This window comes from Microtus pennsylvanicus, chromosome 11 (assembly GCF_037038515.1).
Source record: "Microtus pennsylvanicus isolate mMicPen1 chromosome 11, mMicPen1.hap1, whole genome shotgun sequence".
Classification (NCBI taxonomy): domain Eukaryota; kingdom Metazoa; phylum Chordata; class Mammalia; order Rodentia; family Cricetidae; genus Microtus; species Microtus pennsylvanicus.
In genome coordinates this window covers 13,605,143-13,624,182 of record NC_134589.1, presented here as the reverse complement: position 1 = coordinate 13,624,182, position 19,040 = coordinate 13,605,143, and the positions used below count along the sequence as shown (strand labels likewise).

At 43.7% G+C, this 19,040-nt stretch overlaps 1 protein-coding gene across 3 annotated transcripts in view; it reads right to left on the bottom strand.

Moving 5' to 3' along the window:
* Positions 1–19,040, bottom strand: part of Prkca (protein kinase C alpha) — a 417,908-nt gene that overhangs the window by 232,569 nt on the left and 166,299 nt on the right. For all 3 annotated transcript variants that reach the window (XM_075990292.1, XM_075990290.1, XM_075990291.1), the window contains one exon: positions 3,273–3,355. In XM_075990292.1, the coding sequence (XP_075846407.1) occupies positions 3,273–3,355 (83 nt within the window). The remainder of the gene's footprint in view (positions 1–3,272; positions 3,356–19,040) is intronic.

Genomic DNA, 19,040 nt, shown 5'->3' with positions numbered 1-19,040 from the left:
TGTATTCCAAATCCTTACAGAGACATCTGATGCTCATCTTTCTCCAGCACTCAGAGATTGCACTCCTTCCTACACCTCCCCACCTGCTTTTTCCCTTATCTGAAACAACTCCTTCTAGAGTCCCTTAGACCCCAACACACACACACACACGCACACACACATACACACACACACACACGCGCACACACACACACACACACACACACACCCTTTTGCTTGTTTCCTGCCCACTGTTCCATTGTTGAAGCTCAGTTTAAATTCTATTCCATCCAGGAAGTCTCCCATTACCACCTACGTTATATATATGCCTGTGTGTGTGTATATATATATATATATACTATATATATATATATAATATGTATATAATAACTGTATACTGTTATTCTGTATACAGGTGTCCCATTTTAATCTGTGACTTTTTAGTGTTCATTTTTGTGGGAAGTAGATTAAATCTTGTGTGAACATGGGTATTGTTGGCATGCACATGGCCATTTCAAGGACGTTATTGCCTCAGTCCCATGGAAAGAGCAACCCTTTCTTTGGGTAAGGCCCAAAAGCACGGCAAAGCCTTTCTCTGGTCCAGCACAAGAGTGTACAAAGGACTGAACGGTATATGCTAAAGCTAGCAACCACAGCTTCTCCAGGGTGACTGCAACCTGAGATGGTCCCCTTACAGAGATCTCCCATAGACAACAGCTTATACGCCTCCTCCTGGAAGTGTATATAATAAAGATACTGAGTTTTTAGGTTGCATAGTGGGTGTCCTCTTTCAGGAGGAGCACAGCCTACCCACTACCAGGTTTTCTGTTTGTGTATCTGTAGTTGCCCCAATCAGGTTTCCAGGACCAAACTATGCAGGATAAGGCACACGTGTCACCAGAGCAATGCCCACAAAGACCGGAGCAGACATCTACATGTTTGCTGTAGTACCACGAGATTCAAGATACATTTTGGTTCATTATAGATTTTCAATAATTGATACTTAACTGAAAACGTAGGAAGAGATGCCAGGGAACCTGCCTGTACCTTCTCACTCTTGATGGGGCATGGAAGGGATGGTAAAGAAATGAGGAAGGACCACACAAGAGGAAGAACATGGAAGTATAAGAAGGAAACGAAAGCATGGCCCGTGTCGCTTCAGGAAACTTCAAAACATGAACAACAGGACGTCAGCTTTTTAGGAAAGTTGGGAGAGAACCCAGACACGGGAAGACAAACACCACATGTCCTCTCCCATGTGTGGGTCTTAGCTTCTGATTTATATATGCATGCTGATGTGGGGGCGAATGTGTATTGAGGCCAGGAAGCTGGAAAGAGGCCATGAGAGAAGGGGGAAAGAGGTCTGGGAGCTGAGGAGGACAGTTGGACACACGAGCTTAGAAAGCCAAGAGGTGAACAGGGGCGGAAAGCTTTCAGAGTGATGGGCAGAGGAGAAGGAGTATGGGGGAGTGGGGTCACCCCAAACTGAAGATGTATAAAAAAAGTCATGAGGAAATCTGATAGTTTTGCACATTAATTAAAAAATAAGAGTTACGGGCTGGAGAGATGGCTCAGAGGTTAAGAGCACTGACTGCTCTTCCAGAGGTCCTGAGTTCAATTCCCAGCAACCACATGGGTGGCTTACAGCCATCTATAATGAGACCTGGCACCCCCTCCTGGCTTGCAGGCACACGTGGAAGGAATGTAATATACACATAATATAATAAATAAATAAATATTTAAAAAAAAATAAGAGTCTGTGAATAGAAGTTCCTGTCATAGGTGGATAAAACCACCCTCAGAAAATAACTTATTAAATAAAACTCCTAATGCCAGAGGTGGGTTACCTTCCTATGAGTGTTTTGTCAGGGAGGCCCCAGAAGCCTCCCCCACCCACAAAACAATACAGGCCATTGCACTTGATTGCCCATCAGAACTAGACGGTAAGACTCATCACCAGAGACACCACGGCTTTGACTGGAACTGGGCTGGAAGCTTTCTTCCTGCTCACTACCCTTCATGATGCTGTACAGGATGCTGGGGGAGAAAAGCTATCAAAGCTCTTTCCCAGCTGTGGGCCTCGTATGCCGCCACACTGACTGGCCAGGAAAGACGTGCCCACTGGTACAATAGAGGCGCATCTGGCATTGGGGTAAGCAAGCACTTTCTGACTTTTCTGTCTGAGTGTGAGTGCATTCCCTGCACCAGAGAGAACGGACGCCTGTTGCTATAAAACTGCTCAAAAGCCTGTGGCTGGGGAGGTCATAGACCCTGGTGAGGAAACTAGCACCATTGTTCTGCTAAATGGACACGCAGTATCCATCAAGCTGAATTCAAAATATTAGTGTTGCTCAAAGCTTGGGCAGAAAAGTTTCAGAGAAGCAGTAGGAAGTGCTTACTGCAATGATATTTCTACCAATACCTTAATCACATCATAAAAGTTAATTCCTCTGTTACATGGGTTACAGCAAGGCAAACTGGAAGCCCGATGTGAAAATATCACCTCACGAGAAACTTCTTGAGTTTCTTGAGTTGCTGAGAAAGCCACTTTGAAATCGGTTTCCTGATGGGAGTAGGTGCCATAGGTGGGAACCATGTGAAGCCCATAACTTAATGATAAATTATTAAACTGATCTAGCCCGAGTAATTTGGACTAGACACGCCCCCCGACTTTCACTTAAAACATTTTTCATGCGTCACCAAGTTTCTTTCCACGTAATGTATTTTAGACACTGGTACTTCATTTTCTCCTGGTTCTCAATGTCCTCTGCTGGTCTTGCATTTTGTTAAAGAAATGAAACTGACACGCTCAATAGACACAGGGAGAAGCAGTAAAATAAAAATACTGGACATCTCAGAGACTACAGTCAGTGAAACTGCTGCCTACAGGATCCCTTCAATGGGGACATTTATGATACACGATACACACTGATCTCCCTGTGCAAACTAGGGGTCGTTTGTTAAAATGCTCAAGAAAAATCGCTGACAAAGGTGGTCAATGCCCATTACAAAATGCACCCATACAGTTGTTACTATAAATCTGGTGGATTAATCTATGTGGTCACCCACAGTGGAAAAATACAAGCTAATGATTTTCCTCTGAGGAGATCTCTGAGAAGTAGTGCAGACCTCAGAAGGATGATGGACGTGTTCATTACTGCAAGACAGAGTGAGAAAACTGAGATGTCTTTTTAATAATAGCATGTTCCAGAACAACGCTCGGAGAGGCAACGCAAAATAAATAACTTCAGATGGCAACATTAACACCCAATGACAGCTTCCTGATTACTCACATCAGTGTCGGGCCCCTTGTCTGCACCCGGGCAAGAGAAAGTAACAAACTCATGGCACCTCTTGTGAACCACGAAACAGCAAACTGGGGAGAGAAAAGAAAAAGGAAATTAGAAGGGTCTAGATTTAATATACCAAACAGTGAGGAGTCATTTTAATTATGGTAGAGACAGAATCTCACAGCAACACAAAGACATTTCATCTAAAAGTCAGCAACATTTTGTTTCAATTAAGCTTATAGATAATACCACAAAATGATAGGGAATTCTAATCCATGAACCCTCAACCCTAAAGTCGAGAGATAGGATATCCTAAGCTTATGAGATATTTTCTCAAGGTAAAACCTAGGATAATAAGTTTAACATATTTTGCACTGTCCTATACCTTCACACACATATACAGAGACACATGCACACAATGTATACATGTACTTATGAATGGAAACATTATACTCTATAGGTTAAATAAAAATAACTATAAGAGGAATACTTGATGATAAATAACACAGAAGTATCCTAAGTATAAGTTAGAAGACCCAGGTTTGATTCTCATCATTCATGTGTTAGCTCACAAACCATTTGTGATTCCACTTCTAAAGGATCTGACATTCTATTTTAGCCTCCGTGAGAACTACACACATGTGGTGCACAACATATGTGCAGGCAACACATAAAATAAAAATATTTTCTAAAAAAGATATGAACTCAATGTATATGAAACACTCTTTAGAAAAACAGTTGGATACAATCTAAACACTTGTTTGTAATTGTCTGTACCGGATGCTATCCCCGAGGTAGAAGAACTTTGGCAAATCTAGCAAAATCATTGAGAGACATTTCTAAGCCCAGTAATTTCATAATGACCCTTGAAGATGAACAAATAAAATAATTTAATTGTGAGAAATGAATAAATAATCCCCAAGAGGTCTCTGTGGATGGTATAATATGGAGGATACAGAAGCAATCTGTTTAGTCTTTTCTTCAGAGTTTGGAGTAGAGCTCACCAAGTCCCCTTTACTGTCGTACTGCATGGAACAACAAAATAAAGAAACAGTACTACAAATGCTGAATAAATAATGTGCTGTCTAAAGCATTGGGGAAGTCACAAAGTTTTCCAACGTTTTAGGTTGCATGTATGCTCCGTCCAAAAACACTGATACACTCTGGCTGCCAATCTAGTGGTACATGGAGAAGGGACCCCAGGAAAGTGACTAGGAAATGAAAACCTCATGGCTAGATGAGAGGGCTCAGAAGGTAAAGGGGCTTGCCTCAAAGCCCGATGGGCTCAGTTAGATCTAGGAAGACCCATAAGGTGGAAGAAGGGAAATGACTGGAACAGGTTGTCCTCTTCAAGACGGTGTAAGCATGCATGCCCAGACACATGCGCACATACACAACACAAAAGTAAACACAGTCAGAAGGGCAAGGTCGGGCTCTTTTGTCTCTTGGACTTTTTACTCTTCCTCATGTAGATCATCATCTTCCTTCCTTCTAGAGGAAGTAGCCGAAAGGTGCTTGCTTGTCCAGCACTGTGACCTTGGGCTTTCTCTATCTGGAACTGTGAGAGAATAAAGTGTTGTTTGGAAACTATTGCACGTGTGGTGTTTATTACCGCAGCAGAAAGCAACTAATATACAGTACAAGGAAGGTCTGAGCTTCCCGATTCTTGACTCGTGCACTGTTTTCTTCTTGCACAATGATAACACAACCTCTTACATTTGTGTTAGTAGTTGAAGGAGAAAGCAGAGTGAGTCATTCCGGTGGGTGAGAAAGGATGGTGGGCTTGCTGAGAGCTGAAATCCCACAAGAATGCATTAGTGGACCAAGCCAAGTACTCAGAGTTCTTAGAGAGTTGGGAGTGGCCAGGAAGAAATTCAAAATCCTTTGGCTGGGCCTTGGAAACCATGGAGAGGTCTCAAATAAAGAGAAACATGCATGGAAGCAATGCTTCATGGGCACAGAAGTAATGGAGTGAGGGCCAAAGTCTAGTTAGGGGCCTCTTACCCAGCTGAGGTCTGGGAGCAACCGTGCATCAATAGTTAGACTGCTCAGATGAACAAGACTTTGCAGCAGAGTGACTGGACCTTCTGATTGACCACACAATCCTACTGGCCGGGTGCGTTGCTGTAAGTCGACATCTTATTCCATCCCTTCAGGTGGATTCTCACAGTGAAGCTTCAACACTATGTAATATCTATGTAATACTATCAACACCATGTAATACGTTTCAATACCCACAGTTTTAGATGGAAAACAGTGTTTGGGTATCTGGTCTACTTTAAGTACATGATGAGTATTTATGAATGAGAAAGAAATGGAGACAGGGAAAACCCTCAAGGGGCTGGATGGAAAGACTGGCAGACAAGGAGAGTCTCGCCTGGAACAGAGCCAGGACTTATGCTAAGGTGGCTTGGTTCCAGAGCCTGGTCACTTTCACAGTGCCCCATCCACTGCTGGCATCAAGGGCAGTGGGACAAGACAAGAGACACAGTCCTGGCTGCCACCTGCAGCAGCCTGGAGGGTTGTCTCAGAAGCCTCAACTCAGGTGACGTCAGGATTCTTAGGCACAGAGAGGAATTGTAGGAATAATCTGTGTGAAATCAAGCTGGTGGCTGTTGAGAATTTTACCTGGATTTAACCTTAGAGGTTGATAAAGAGGCATTCATGCGAGGGATGAGACACCCGTGTGTGGTGTGGGCTTCTCTGGAGAAAGCATGGAGTAAGTCTATATAACAGCCTTATATATGAATGACGTTGGTGGCTTCTGAGGTCACATCTCAGAGGGTTGCTAAGGAACATGTTCTTTTTGGTAGGAAGGTAATGACTGCACACTAGATGGGATTACAGTGGAAACAGCAAAATCCAAGGTCACAAGGTTGAAGAGGGCACAGGGGTTGCAGAAATTGTTTTTTTTTTTTATTCTAAAGAAAAGTGTCTAGTCTTATTTGTGAGATGGTCAAAAATTTTCAGGTTTACATCTGGGAAAAGAGTAAGGTCATATTACGCTTAGGCCTTAAGTAAGCTTTACTGCTGTTTTAAAGTTCTTATTTAAAATATCTTAATATAAAAGAAATATTGTCTCTATGAGGGCAAGATGCACAGCAGATTTTTCAAATTGTCCAGAGTTTCTTGACTCTTGGCTGGCAAGAGACTTCAACAAGACTCAAGTATGAAAGCCTTTTCTATTTCCCCTTCATTTTCTCTGCCTTTCTATTTACCTCAATGATGTGGGAGGTCCTTCTGTATATGTGTTGTTTTTATTGGCTAATGAATAAAGTTGTTTCAGCCAATGGTTTAGTAGAGTAAAGCCAGGTGGGAAATTCGAATAGAGATATAGAAAGAGAGTAGGCAGATTCAAGGAGATGCCATGTAGCTATCGAAGGAGAAAGATGCTCAGAACCTTTACCAGTAAGTCACAGCCCATGGCAATACACAGATTAATAGAAAAGGGTTAATTCAAGATGTAAGAGCTAGCTAGAAATACGCCCAAGTCATTGGCAAGCAGTGTTTTAGATAATATAGTTTCTGTGTGATTATTTACGTCTGGGTGGCCAGGAACTAAAGAGTAGTCTCCACTTACAAAGTGGTGCCATCGTGGGCCAACTACATCCACATAAAACCTGAGAGAGCTTGGGAAGGAATTCTAGACACAAAAGAACAGAGTTAAGCATGACTTCTTAGTAGCCATATTTTTTTCAGATTTTCTCTGTTTAATGGTGGTGAGAAAAGGTGTGGTTTCTCTAAGAGAGGGCTTCCTGGTTTGTGCTGGCACCACAAACTCTGGCTCTTTGGGGAGGCCCTGCACATAAATGGGGTTTGTGAACAGTGTGCTATTAGTTGCTTAATGGTGACATAGACCCGCTGCATCCCTGGAGCTGGGCCAGTGAGCATGGCTCACAGGGGCGGTGAAAATGCCTCTGCCCTGTTGGCCTGGGTGGAGCAAATAGGCAGTGTTGTAGAGTTGGTACCAGCTATTCCCACTTAGCATTTGTTTTAAAAGGCGCTCCTCTTCAGAAAATGATTATAGATATGCAATAAAGAGAGATTCAAATGAAAAAGACATCTAAATAGATCACAGAGTGTTAAAAAAATGTACATAGGCTTAGAAGGGAGAGAAATACAGAAAGTCACAGATTAAAGAAGATAATTAAATATTAAAAAATAGAATAAAAAACCACACATAAAGATGGAATATACACAAAGAACCTGGATTATGCATACTATTGTATTTTCTTTGAATTTTTTTTGACTGTGAATGCGCCAAGTATAGAGGGACATTTGATTCTGGGGGCTGCTAGGTTAAACCAACATAAAGGTATCTTAACTTCAAAATTAGAGTTAAGAATATGTTGCTTTGGAAAAGAGGTACTGCTTTGTTCTCACAGAGAATGGGAACCTGTAGATTCCTTCCAGGGTAATGTGGCTTGACCCCCTTGAAGGTTTCCAAGAACCCTAAAAATAGTTCTCCCCAAAACCAGCAGAAAGTAGTTTGGTGAAAACAATGTCCAAATTCCAAAAAGGGTCCTCTTGGGTTACAGGGCGCTAGCCACCACACCCAGCATGCATGCCTTCACTGCACGCTTCTGCAGGAGGAAGTGAGTGTGGAACTGAATGCCCAGCACAGCTGGGGCAATCAAAGGGCAGTGCCAAGCTCCTCCAAGCCTTGAGAGAAGTGCCCCTACCACATCGCCTCTGCTAGCGGCATCTTGATTGGAAATTCTCCAAAGATGGACAGTAAAGCAGCAATGGGGAGACCCACAATAAAATGCTCACCCCCCTGACACCTCGTACAAAGGCATATTTTTTTATTAAAATTATTAGAAGGATCACTTACCTAAGGAGAAGGATTACAGGGCACTATCCCCTTGTCATAATTTATTATGAAGATGACGTTTAGGAGGTATACAAATATTTTGATTTCATACTTAATTGTTCCAATGTTTGAGTCTTCTACTTTGTGTTTTTAACCATCTGTATATCTGGATGAATATTACTAAGTGTCCAGCCCCTTTGGAAGAACACTGTGTCTTTTTCTGTCATATCTATCTTCACATGCATACCACAGCATTGCTGCTAGCTGAAATATTTCTATAATACACTTCAATAAACCCTTACTTCAAATAGTTTCCAAGCATCAAGCCCTCATTGCCCTCTAAAATTTGCAGAAACAACAAAATCCTTACTTCCTGCCAAATTGCTTCCTCCTCCTACCCTGTCTTAGCTGCCCTTGTCCCAGGCTGCTTCAGTGTAAAGGTCTCATTTCAGTGAAGGCCTCCAATAGGAGGCAGACAGAAGGTCCTGTGTGTCCAGGGCTATCATGGATTATGAATTATCTGGAGCATGGAGACCCTTAAGCCTGCTTGCACTTTTAACATTCCATGGGCAGCATGCTTATCTAGCATGCACAAAGCCCTAGCTTCAGCCCCCATCACCATATATGCTGGTTACAGTGGTATACACTTATGATCCCAGAATATGGGGACAGGAGTAGAGACAGGCAGACCAGAGGTTCAGTATCGTCCTTGACTACATAGTGAGTTTGAGGCCAACAAGAAGCTAGAGGAGACTGTCTCAAAAAACAACAAGCAATGCCTATTCTCAAAAAGCATAGCAAACGGCATGCCCATGCCTTAGAAAGGAGGAAGCTCTGTACTTTCACCATTACCTCTAAGAGAAGCCAAGGAGAGCCGAGGCGTTTGGCTGATTGGCTGGACACAGCACGTGTCTGGGGAAAGCTGCCCTAGAAAACGTTCATAACGGCCAGACATTCTGAAACTCACAGATGGCTGCCCAGGACCTTTGCTTCCAAGTGCAAACTAAACTGGTAATGCGTGTTTTGTAGGACAACATAGCCTAAGCATGAGATGAAACGGGGCTGTTGCAGAGAGAAGAACAGACTTGTTAGGGCCTAATGAGTGCACCGGCTTCTCTGGAGATTTTCCCAGGGTTAAAACTGAGCGCTCCCATTTTATTTAAAAATCTAAAGGAATTCATCTGACCATGCACTGTGGGGTAAGGAGGTGGAGAAAGGAGAGCTGGGAAGAAAGTGAAATCTGGGGTACCTGTGACGTGGCACCACTTCAGCAGCTTCCTGACTTTGGGAGGCAAGTAACCTCAAGATCAACTCCGCCTGAAGGATGGGAAGATGCAACCAGGGCCAGTCTCTTGCTCCACAAGCCTGCATTTACAAAGCACTAAGCATTCAGCAAGACTGAGCTGAAGCATCATTTTCACTTGCTGTGGGTTATGTGCATCTGTGTAACCAAAGGAGAGGTGGCGTGTGTGTGTGTGTGTGTGTGTGTAGGGGGTAGGCATGTGTTGGGGGAGGGTTGCACATGTGTGTGCATGTGGAGGTCAGAGGTCAATGTCTTCCTCTCCATCTTCTTTATTCTTCAGAAACGGATTTTTGCTTTTCCCGGAGCACACCTACTTGGCAAGACTAGCTAACCTAGCAAGCTCCAAGGATCCTGCTGCCTCCACCTCCCCAGCACTGGGACTTCAGGAGTGTCTACAGTCCACCACGCCTGGCTTTTTAGGGATGTGCTTGGGACCCAAACTCAGAGCCTAACGCTTGTCAGGCAAACTCTTTCCCTGCCGAGCCATCTTCCTCGTCTCCAGGGGCCAGCCTGTGGTTTAGCTGCAAAGTCAATCTTCATTCTATCATTTTCTCAGCCCAGGAAGACTTTCCTGTAATCCTCTCTGTGGATACAGTGCCTCCCGACGGAGATCGATAGCTCCTGAAATGGACCCACCACATAGTGCAAATGAGGCATCACCCACAGGCCTGCTGGCGGGAGGCACCCAACCATGACCTGACTTCGTGATGGAGAATGCTCAATCTGGAGACTCCTGCCAATGACTAACACGGCACCGTGTAAATAAACGGAAATTAAGGAGTATATCCCTCACCTGCCAAAAGTACATTACAGAAACAGAACAAATAACAGTGACCTAATTTTCAGTCAGACACTCATTTTAAATATTCAAATAAAAGATCGAAGTGTGTTGCAAGGGTGTCGTGTTGACATTAACAGTGGTTTTCAGTCATGTGTATTTAGTTTAAGGATTTCGAGAACCAACAAAAAGGTGTATGGAAAGCCAAACAGAGTGAGAGCAACTTCCCCTTCGGACACCGCTCCTCCTAGGAATCTGGTAAAAATTAACTCAACGACAGGAGTTTCGGTCCATTAGAGACACACACCAGGACACGTGAGCTCTTTCTGTGTCAAAGTCATCTTCTTGCAGACTGATGTCTCGGGCCTCCGCAGTGGGGATGTGTTTCCTAGAGTGACCCCGAGCAAGCAACGAGTCCAAAGACTGATGCTATTGATACAGGAATGGGATACAGCAGACGCCTGCCTGATCAACCCCTACACCCTTCTTAGGAGCCTCACAAACATGGCCCCACATAGCCCACTGTCTGCAGCAATGCTTCTGCGTAATGTGTGACTGCCACCTCATATTCTTCAGGGAGGGTACTGGAGCAAGGTGGGAGAGGAGGAACGAGAAGGATGAAGGTTGGAAATGGAACAGGAAGGAGCAAGGGGAAGAAGAAGTGTTAGTTTGAATGGAATTGGCCCCCATAAGCTCACAGGGAGTGGTACTGTCAGGAGATGTGGCCTTGTTGGAGTAGGTGTGGCCTTGTTGGAAGAAGTGTGTCACTGTGAGGGTGGGCTTTGAGGTCTCTTCTGCTTAAGCTACATTTAGTGTTACAGACCATCTCCTGTTGCCTGCAAGATGTAGGACTCCCAGTTCCAGCTCCAGCACCGTGTCTGCCTACACACTGTTATGTCTCACCATGATAATAATAGACTGAACCTCTGACCTGTCAGCAAGCCACCCCAATTACATGTTGTCCTATCTAAGAATTGTTGTGGGCATGGTGTCTTCACGGCAATAGAAACCCTGTGACAGGATGGGAGGAAACTGACAGGTGCTGACAAGGATGTAGAGAAGCTGGAATCTACATCCACTGTAGATAGAAATGGAAAGTAATACAACTGCTTGGGACAAGGTTTGGAGGCGCCCCAAAATTAAGTGTAGAATTACCATATGACCCAGATATTCCATTCCTAGATATAGCCTCAAAATAGCTGGAAGCCAGAACTCACCAAATTTCCATTATTCCCTATAGATAGGAGGTGGAAGTAACCCAAACGCCCATCGGAGATGGAGAGGATGCAGTCTGGTGTTGGGCAGTCCTACGGAGGAACACGGCTCAGAGTGTGAGTCCACTCATCACAGATAGAGAACAGAAAAGAGGCTATCAGGGTGGGGGATGGCTCAGGGGCAAACCGGAGTTATTAACCTGGAAGGATGGTGCGCATCTGTGACCCTAGTGCTGGGAGAGTTAGCAACAGGTCCATCTCTGGGCTCCCTGCCAGCCCGACTAGACAAAAACAGAGAACCCCTATCTCAAATAGTAACAATTATTAATAATAAATCAATTATTATTGCTATTAGTGTAGAGGATAGAGGCAGACATCCGATGTCAACAAACAGCATCTACACGCACACTTCTAAATGTGCACACCTGCAAACATACACATATATGTAACACAAACACACACACACTCATACGAGGCTACCAGGGACTGGCGAGAGAGCAAATTAGTGAATACATAGTTCCTGTTTTTAAAAAAAAAATTTAATCTCTGGAAATGGATAGAGGTGGTGGTTGCAGAACACTGTAGATATATTTAATGCCACTGAAGCACACATGTAAGATAGTTTAAATGATAATATTCATATAACACGCTTTACAACAATATAAAGTAGGTGTTTAACACAAGAGCAATATTTACAAAATTGTAAACAATACTATGAAATAAGTGGCATAGGAAGTCATAGAGAGTAAGTGATTGAGCCTTGTAGTCCTATTTACCTGGGCTTTGTTTTATTTACATTCATGATTCTTAGTCAAAATGGAGAGAAATGTTTTCTTTTATTCCTTAAAATTCCAAAGAAATGAATGCCAGAACTGAGTGGGGGGCCATGAGGTGGTTCAGACCGACTCATACAACTGTACAACTGTGGAGGGGAGCACACGCTTCCCCAACATTTTCCTTTCATTCCCAGTGCCTTTGTGATGGTAAACTGTCCAACTGTGGAGGACAGCCCACTCTTGCCCGACATTCCTGGTGCCCTTGTGATGGTAAAAGTCAGTAACAATGACAGAAAGAAGTACCCTCATCATGGCTTGGGCTTGTTTACCAAACAATGAACATCTTTTACCACCAGATCTATACAAAGGATGGGACGGCTCTAATTATGCCTGATACTAATTGTCATGGGGAGGATACATAATGTCATGGATTACTTTGTATTTCTTCAAAACATCATTTCATTTCCTTTCACTCTCAAGTCCAAATCCTTCCTAATTCAGACAATAATTATGTAACATGGAACATAGGTGCAACAGTTTCTTATTATCCTGAATCAGCAGGGGGAAAGTCATGATGTAACCCATTCTGGATTCCAAATGGACCCTGCTAACTGTATAGCCTGACCTTCCTCAGGACAAAGGGCTTTCAGCCAAACTTTCTGAGCTTCCCTGACATTATTGTGGTATTTGGAGTTGAACCCAGCATCATGTGTGCTAGGCAAGAAGTCCAGTGTGAACACTACTGATGTGGGAGTCCCCTCTCTATACTGTGAATATGTTTTATTACCATTGGTTAATAAAGAAGTTGCTATGGCCTATGGCAGGGCAGAATAAGGTTAGGTGGAAAAACTAAATTGAATGCATGGAGAAAGAAGGCAGAGTTAGGCAGACACCATGTAGGAAGGATAAAGACACCAGAACTTTACAGGTAAGCCACAGCCTTGTGGTGATATACAGATTAATAGAGCTGGGTTAATTTAAGATATAGGAGCTAGCTAGTAATATGCCTGAGCAATTGGTCAAACCGTGTTGTAATTAATATAGTTTCTGTGTGATTATTTGGGTCTGGGTGCCTGGGAAGTGAAAGCACAGTCTCCATTAACATACTACCCCAAGCCGTCTTTTAAAAGTTTTTAAAATTTATTTTCACATAGATGGGTGTGTTGCCTGCCTGTGTCTGTGTACCACATGTAGTACCCAAAGACGCCTGAAGAGGGCATCAAATTTCCTGAAAGTACTGTAGATGGAGTCCTTGTGAGTCATCACGAGGCTGCTGGGAATGGCTTGCAGGTCCTCTGGAAGAATAGCTAGTGTTCTTAGCTACTGAGCCATCTCTCCACTGCCCCTCTTTCCTGCTTTGTTTTTCTCCTCCTCCTCTCCCTCCTCCTTTTTAAATTTTGAGGCCAGGTCTCACAAAGTTGCCTAGACTAGTCTCAAAATCAATGTATAGCACAGATAGATGTCTGAGGAGCTGAGATCATGGGCCTGCTCCACCAAATCTGCCTGAACTCTTTTTTTTTTTTAAATACACAAATGGTTGCTATCATGTGAGATGGTTTTAATTAAATTTTACTTAGCTGGAAGGGATTAATGAAAGGTAACGTCACATCAAAATACAATGAAATGAAAATCTCTAAGACATCGTGTGCTTCCAGCTTCGTAGGGAAAGTAAGGAAAAACTGAACTTATATTTGCATTTTAAAAGAAAATTATTGGTTTCAGATTTGTAACAATGAAAACAGTCTTCTCCTAGGATACACGTTAAAGCTGTATGGAAACAAATCAAATAAATGTGCCATGCCACACAGTATAAAGAACGCCACTCATCAGATGCCACCTCTCAGCCTCTCGGCAGCTATGCACACACCCAAATGTTTTGAAAACTTCTATTTCCATATTTCCTGACCACGCAACCATCTCTCACTCTTCCTCCCTCCTCCTTTTCTAGAATTTCGCCTATTAGTCCTAAGTATCCTCTCTTTGCACTGCTGCCCGCTGTCTGGATCTGCAATGTCCATCGCCTTTCCCTCCATTCAGACTCTTGGTCACGTGAGCAATTCTGTACCTGTAAGACTGTCACCTACTTCATGTATATCTCTGCCTCATATACACCATTCAGTTTAGGATATTGGAGAACAAGGTCACACATTATGCATGCCTCTATTGTTGGTGCCACTCCAAATTCGATTTTCTGCTCTCAGAATCCTATGTGGTAAAGGGATTGATGGCTGTATGTATGAGTGTGTGTGTGTGTGTGTGTGTGTGTGTGTGTGTGTGTGTGTGTGTGGATTATAAAGTGTGCATGCACAAGGTCAAAAGTGAGGTGAGGGTGGACTTGGACTTGCCTGAGTATTATAGAGACTGAGGGAGAAAATATTTTCTGCATGGCTTAGACCTGGGGTTCTGTCCTAGACAAGCTAAGTGGTTTGTGCTTCCTGACCACCCAGGCAGAGGGCAAGCAGATCCAGCATCAAGAGGCCTTGAGGCGTGCAGATTCAACTTTCTAACAAGGTGTCTACACAGTGAAAGGGATCCCAAGGGAGCCAAAGAGGTGCCGGGAACACTCACTCATGGTTGGTACGGGAAGGGGTGGGGCGATCTGAGAGCTGGGGAAAGACTAAGGAGAAAGCTGGGGCAAAGGAAAGCTTCCTGTGGTGTCCCAGCTGCTCAGCAAGATCACAAGTTCAACGCCTGCCTAAACTATATAAGGTTCAAGCAGAGTACCTCAGCAAGAGCCTGTCAAAAATAAAGCAAAATAAAATAAAATAAAATAAAATAAAATAAAGGTTGAGAGCTATAATTCAGTGGTAGAGCATTTTCAATCCATGTGTGTGTGTGTGTGTGTGTTCCCTACTGCCTTCTAATCTCCCGCTTTTCTCCTTTAATGAGCTGCAGTGTGAAAACCAGACGCACATTGTAAGACTAACTGCAGCACTTTAACCTTTCTTCCCCATCACTGCCACTGAGGTGAGACAGCGGAGTCTGCTGTTCTGTCTTCAAAAATTATACAAGTAAAATAATTTCATATCTGTATAGATCCCTTTCAACGGGCTCTCGGCAGAGGGCGAGACAAAGGCACAGAAAGCGTGGCACGTGACTTGTAGATGCTGATGATTCCCGAAGCTACAAGGCGGGAACATGGCCTTTATGACATTATTCTCCACTTCCATCGTGATCTGAAAATATAAATAATTTAAGGCTGAAAAACTAAATTCGATGGGGATCTTACAAACACGGTCAAACTTGGTTTCTCTACAACTCAAAAGCCACTGAGATCCTGTGTGGAGGTAGGTCGTTGTAGATATAATTAATTAAATGGACACGTACATTGGTGGAGGTCAGGTTCCTCACCAAGTGTGACCGTGCTGTTACAGAAAGAGGGCATCCACAGGGAAAAGTCCATGTGAAGATGGAGCCTGTCTAGAGGGATGCGTCTACCAGCCAAGGGATGCCAGAAATTGCCACCAGCCACTGGAAGTGAAGGGTGAGCTACAGAGTGGATTCTCTGCTATGGCTCTGAGAAGGAACAGGCCTTGAGAACCGAAGGGCAATGTCTGTTCTCTAAGCCACTCGGTACGTGGTAATTTGTTGTGACAGCCCTGGAAATTCATATACACATCAAAGAAGCTTCTAGAAAGTAAAAGACTCAAGAACAAGAACAAGGACAGGGGGTAAGGGATCCAAGACATTTCTCCATGACATGGTGCATCTGTGTCTATCAAATTTGCTGAGCTCACCTGCACGTTAAGTCCAAAGGTACGATGAGCTAATGCCAGACAAATGAGTTACGACAAAGTTAACATGAGGAAAGTATCCCGAGACAATGGCTGACTGTAAGCGATAAGGTGATTCAAACGTGAACTGAGAGGAAGTGGAAATTGTGACGTTCAGAAATATCTGGGATATTTGCATAGACTCCCTTGCTCATGATTATGGATGGGTTTAATAAAGCCAGAATTTTTAAAGGGTTCAGCACCAGTATGTAATCAAAATTCCGCATTAAAATCATTAGCTTTCTTCTGCACTGCATCCCAGCTGGACTCTGCAGCCATAACCACACAGTGACCACATTTGGGGAGACACTTGCTGGTCCTGAGCAGGATGTAAAAACGTGGCTCCCACACACATTTACAACCATGCAGAAAACACATTTGGAACGTACAAGGGCCCCAAGGTCCAGGAGAGTGATGTGCATTTCCTACCTTTCAAAAGCTACTGTTAATTTTAGGAGGCAGTGAGTGTCCACGGCTAATCTGAGACCTGCAGTATCAGGAGACTTTGGGGAGAGCCTGCGTTAGTGACTTTGAAACTGTGGAGACTTTTGGGGACCTAAGAGAGGGGGAATGGATAAGGCAAGGGCTCCTTCCTGCCTCTGTTTTCATATCTCAGGCTACAGTTTTATGCTTAAGTCAAAATAGCCTGTATTCTTTTTAAACTGTTTTATTTGTGTGTGTTGCCATGCCACTGCATGGGTGTGGAACAGTGGTTCACTCCTTCCAGGGCTGCAGGGACTGAACTCAGGTCATCTGGCTTACGGGACAAGCACTCTACCCACAGAGCCATCCGGCTAGCCCTTGAAGTCAGCATTCTCAGTTCAGAGTGTGGAGCAAGCAGTCCACTTGGCTACAAGGTCAAGGTCGTGATGAGGCCAAATCCTCTGTCTACCTTTCTGCTCTTTGTAATTCCATAATCGCGTACCTGTGTCTGTCTGTCACTTAGCCAATGGCCAGGAAGCCTGGCAGAGCCCCGAGGGCACCAGGACTTCACATGACACTTGTAGGCCTCGGCTGAGGAGAGATGGAAATCTGAGTGTGTTCTCCAGAAGGAGGGTGTAGGTAAAAACCAGAATGCCCCAGGCGCCATGCTTGAGTAGTGAGAAGAAGAATCGGCAAAGAGCAGAGATGGTCCTAAGGGAGAAGCTAGCACAGAGCCAGGGCCCTCATCCCTGCCTGAGTGGGGGAGAGACTTGGGGCAAAAGGGTGCTGGTGCATAGCAAAGACTAAAACCCCAGAGGCGTCTCTCCTCCCAGCTGGGGTGGCCAGCCGAGTTTGGCAGTAACATTTATGCAAAAAGATGAAAAGCGGTTTGAGCCACCTCATGCAAATTGTGGAGACAGGTAGTCAGAGGCAGACACGGGGCTGATGGGAAGGAACATGACTGTCATCCAGAGAAAAGGTTACTCTTGATTTGGTTCATAGGGGAAAATGACAAGGAAACACCGCTTTAATGAAATGTGCCCTACTATTATTTCATTCATTCATTCATTCATTCATTCACTTTCCAGGCAAGCACAAAGCTCCTGTGAGTGAGTCAGGCAGAGATGTTCCATATTTAACTCTCTGGTTTGGCTTTGAATGAAGTCAGTGGTTCCAAGGAGGGAAGGGACCCTCTCAGAACTGACAGAAGGATGTCAGGGTGTCACCTGAAAGCCAGGGTGTACTGAGAGCAAACAGGGTGTGACATTACTTCTGAAAGTGGAGGCCAGCCCCAGCCAGTGGTAATTTTTAATTCTTAGAGATAAGTACATGCAGGAACTTTCCATAAACAAGTGCTTTCATTTTCCCCAAGATTATGTTGAGCTTTTGTGACAAAGGCTTGCTCATATTGTTATGCAAATTTTTACCCATGTAGCATATTCCCCTCTGCTTATCTTGGCGAACAATTCAAAAAAGAAGCCATAATACACTAATTACCTCCCTTTTATCAAGAATGTTGGGAACTAAGAAAACATCAGGGATGTGGAACAGGCACATAATTACAAAGAGGGGGGCAGGAGCCGCCACAAGGAAATCTGAAGAAGCCAAGGGACTCCAAAGCCACAGGTGACTGCTGAATAATGTGGAAGGGAACATTTTCTTTCACCCAGAGTGGCAGAAAAACAAGCGAAAATTAGCAAATGAAAAGAAAAAAATAATCAACTTTACCAGACAAATAGATTAAATATATTACATTCCCAAAACACATGCCGAAAACCAGAAAGCCAAATAAATGTTAAAAAATACAGCAAACTGTTACTCAGGATTTTAAATTCAAAATGTTTTGGCTTTGTTCCTTTTCCTTCTTTCTTTCTTTTTCATTCTTTCTCTTTTAATTGTGTATGGATATTTTGCCTGCATGTGTGTCTGTGTACCATATGTGGTACGGTGCCTGCAGAGTTAAGGAAAAAGCATTAGATCCCCAGGGGCTGGAGTTACAGATGGTTCTGCGATGCCATGTAGGCGCTGGGAATTGAACCTGGGTCCTTTTGGAGAGCAGCCAATGAATGCTCTGAACTGCTGAACCATCTCTCTATCACTAAAAATGTTTTTTAAGCTATACTGTCACGCGATACTTCAAAACCACTTGCCACTGTTTTCTGACGTTAAAATTCGTCCCTGTTGTTTCTGCAGGAGACTGAATCTCTCCAGCAGCCAAAACACTGTTCACAGGGCTATCTCCAGGCTGGTGTTTGGGGATAATTAACACTAGTTTTACCCCTTTCTGTTTGCTCTGTGTTTTTTCTTCTCCCAACCATTCATGCATTATTCAGCCACAATATCATACTTTCAATGACACAGCAATGCCAGGCATTGCAAATGCTTTGCAAATCATCAGACTCGGAGTGTTGTGCATAGAACTAGACTTGCTTTGGTGTGTAGGTTTGCCAGACATTTGTCTAACAGAGTTCCACACTTGGCCATAGAGTGTGTAGAGAAATCAAAAATCATAGCTCAGAAGCTTCAGGATAGTTGACCACCACATGAGCAACAACCAAGAGGAAAGGAAAATGCAAACCTGGGTTACATCTAACTATTGTGGGCTGCACACTGAAAGGAGATCATGCTTGTCATTGCACACATAGCAATTAACCCCAACTAAATGAAGACAGATTTGCATAACGATCAGTG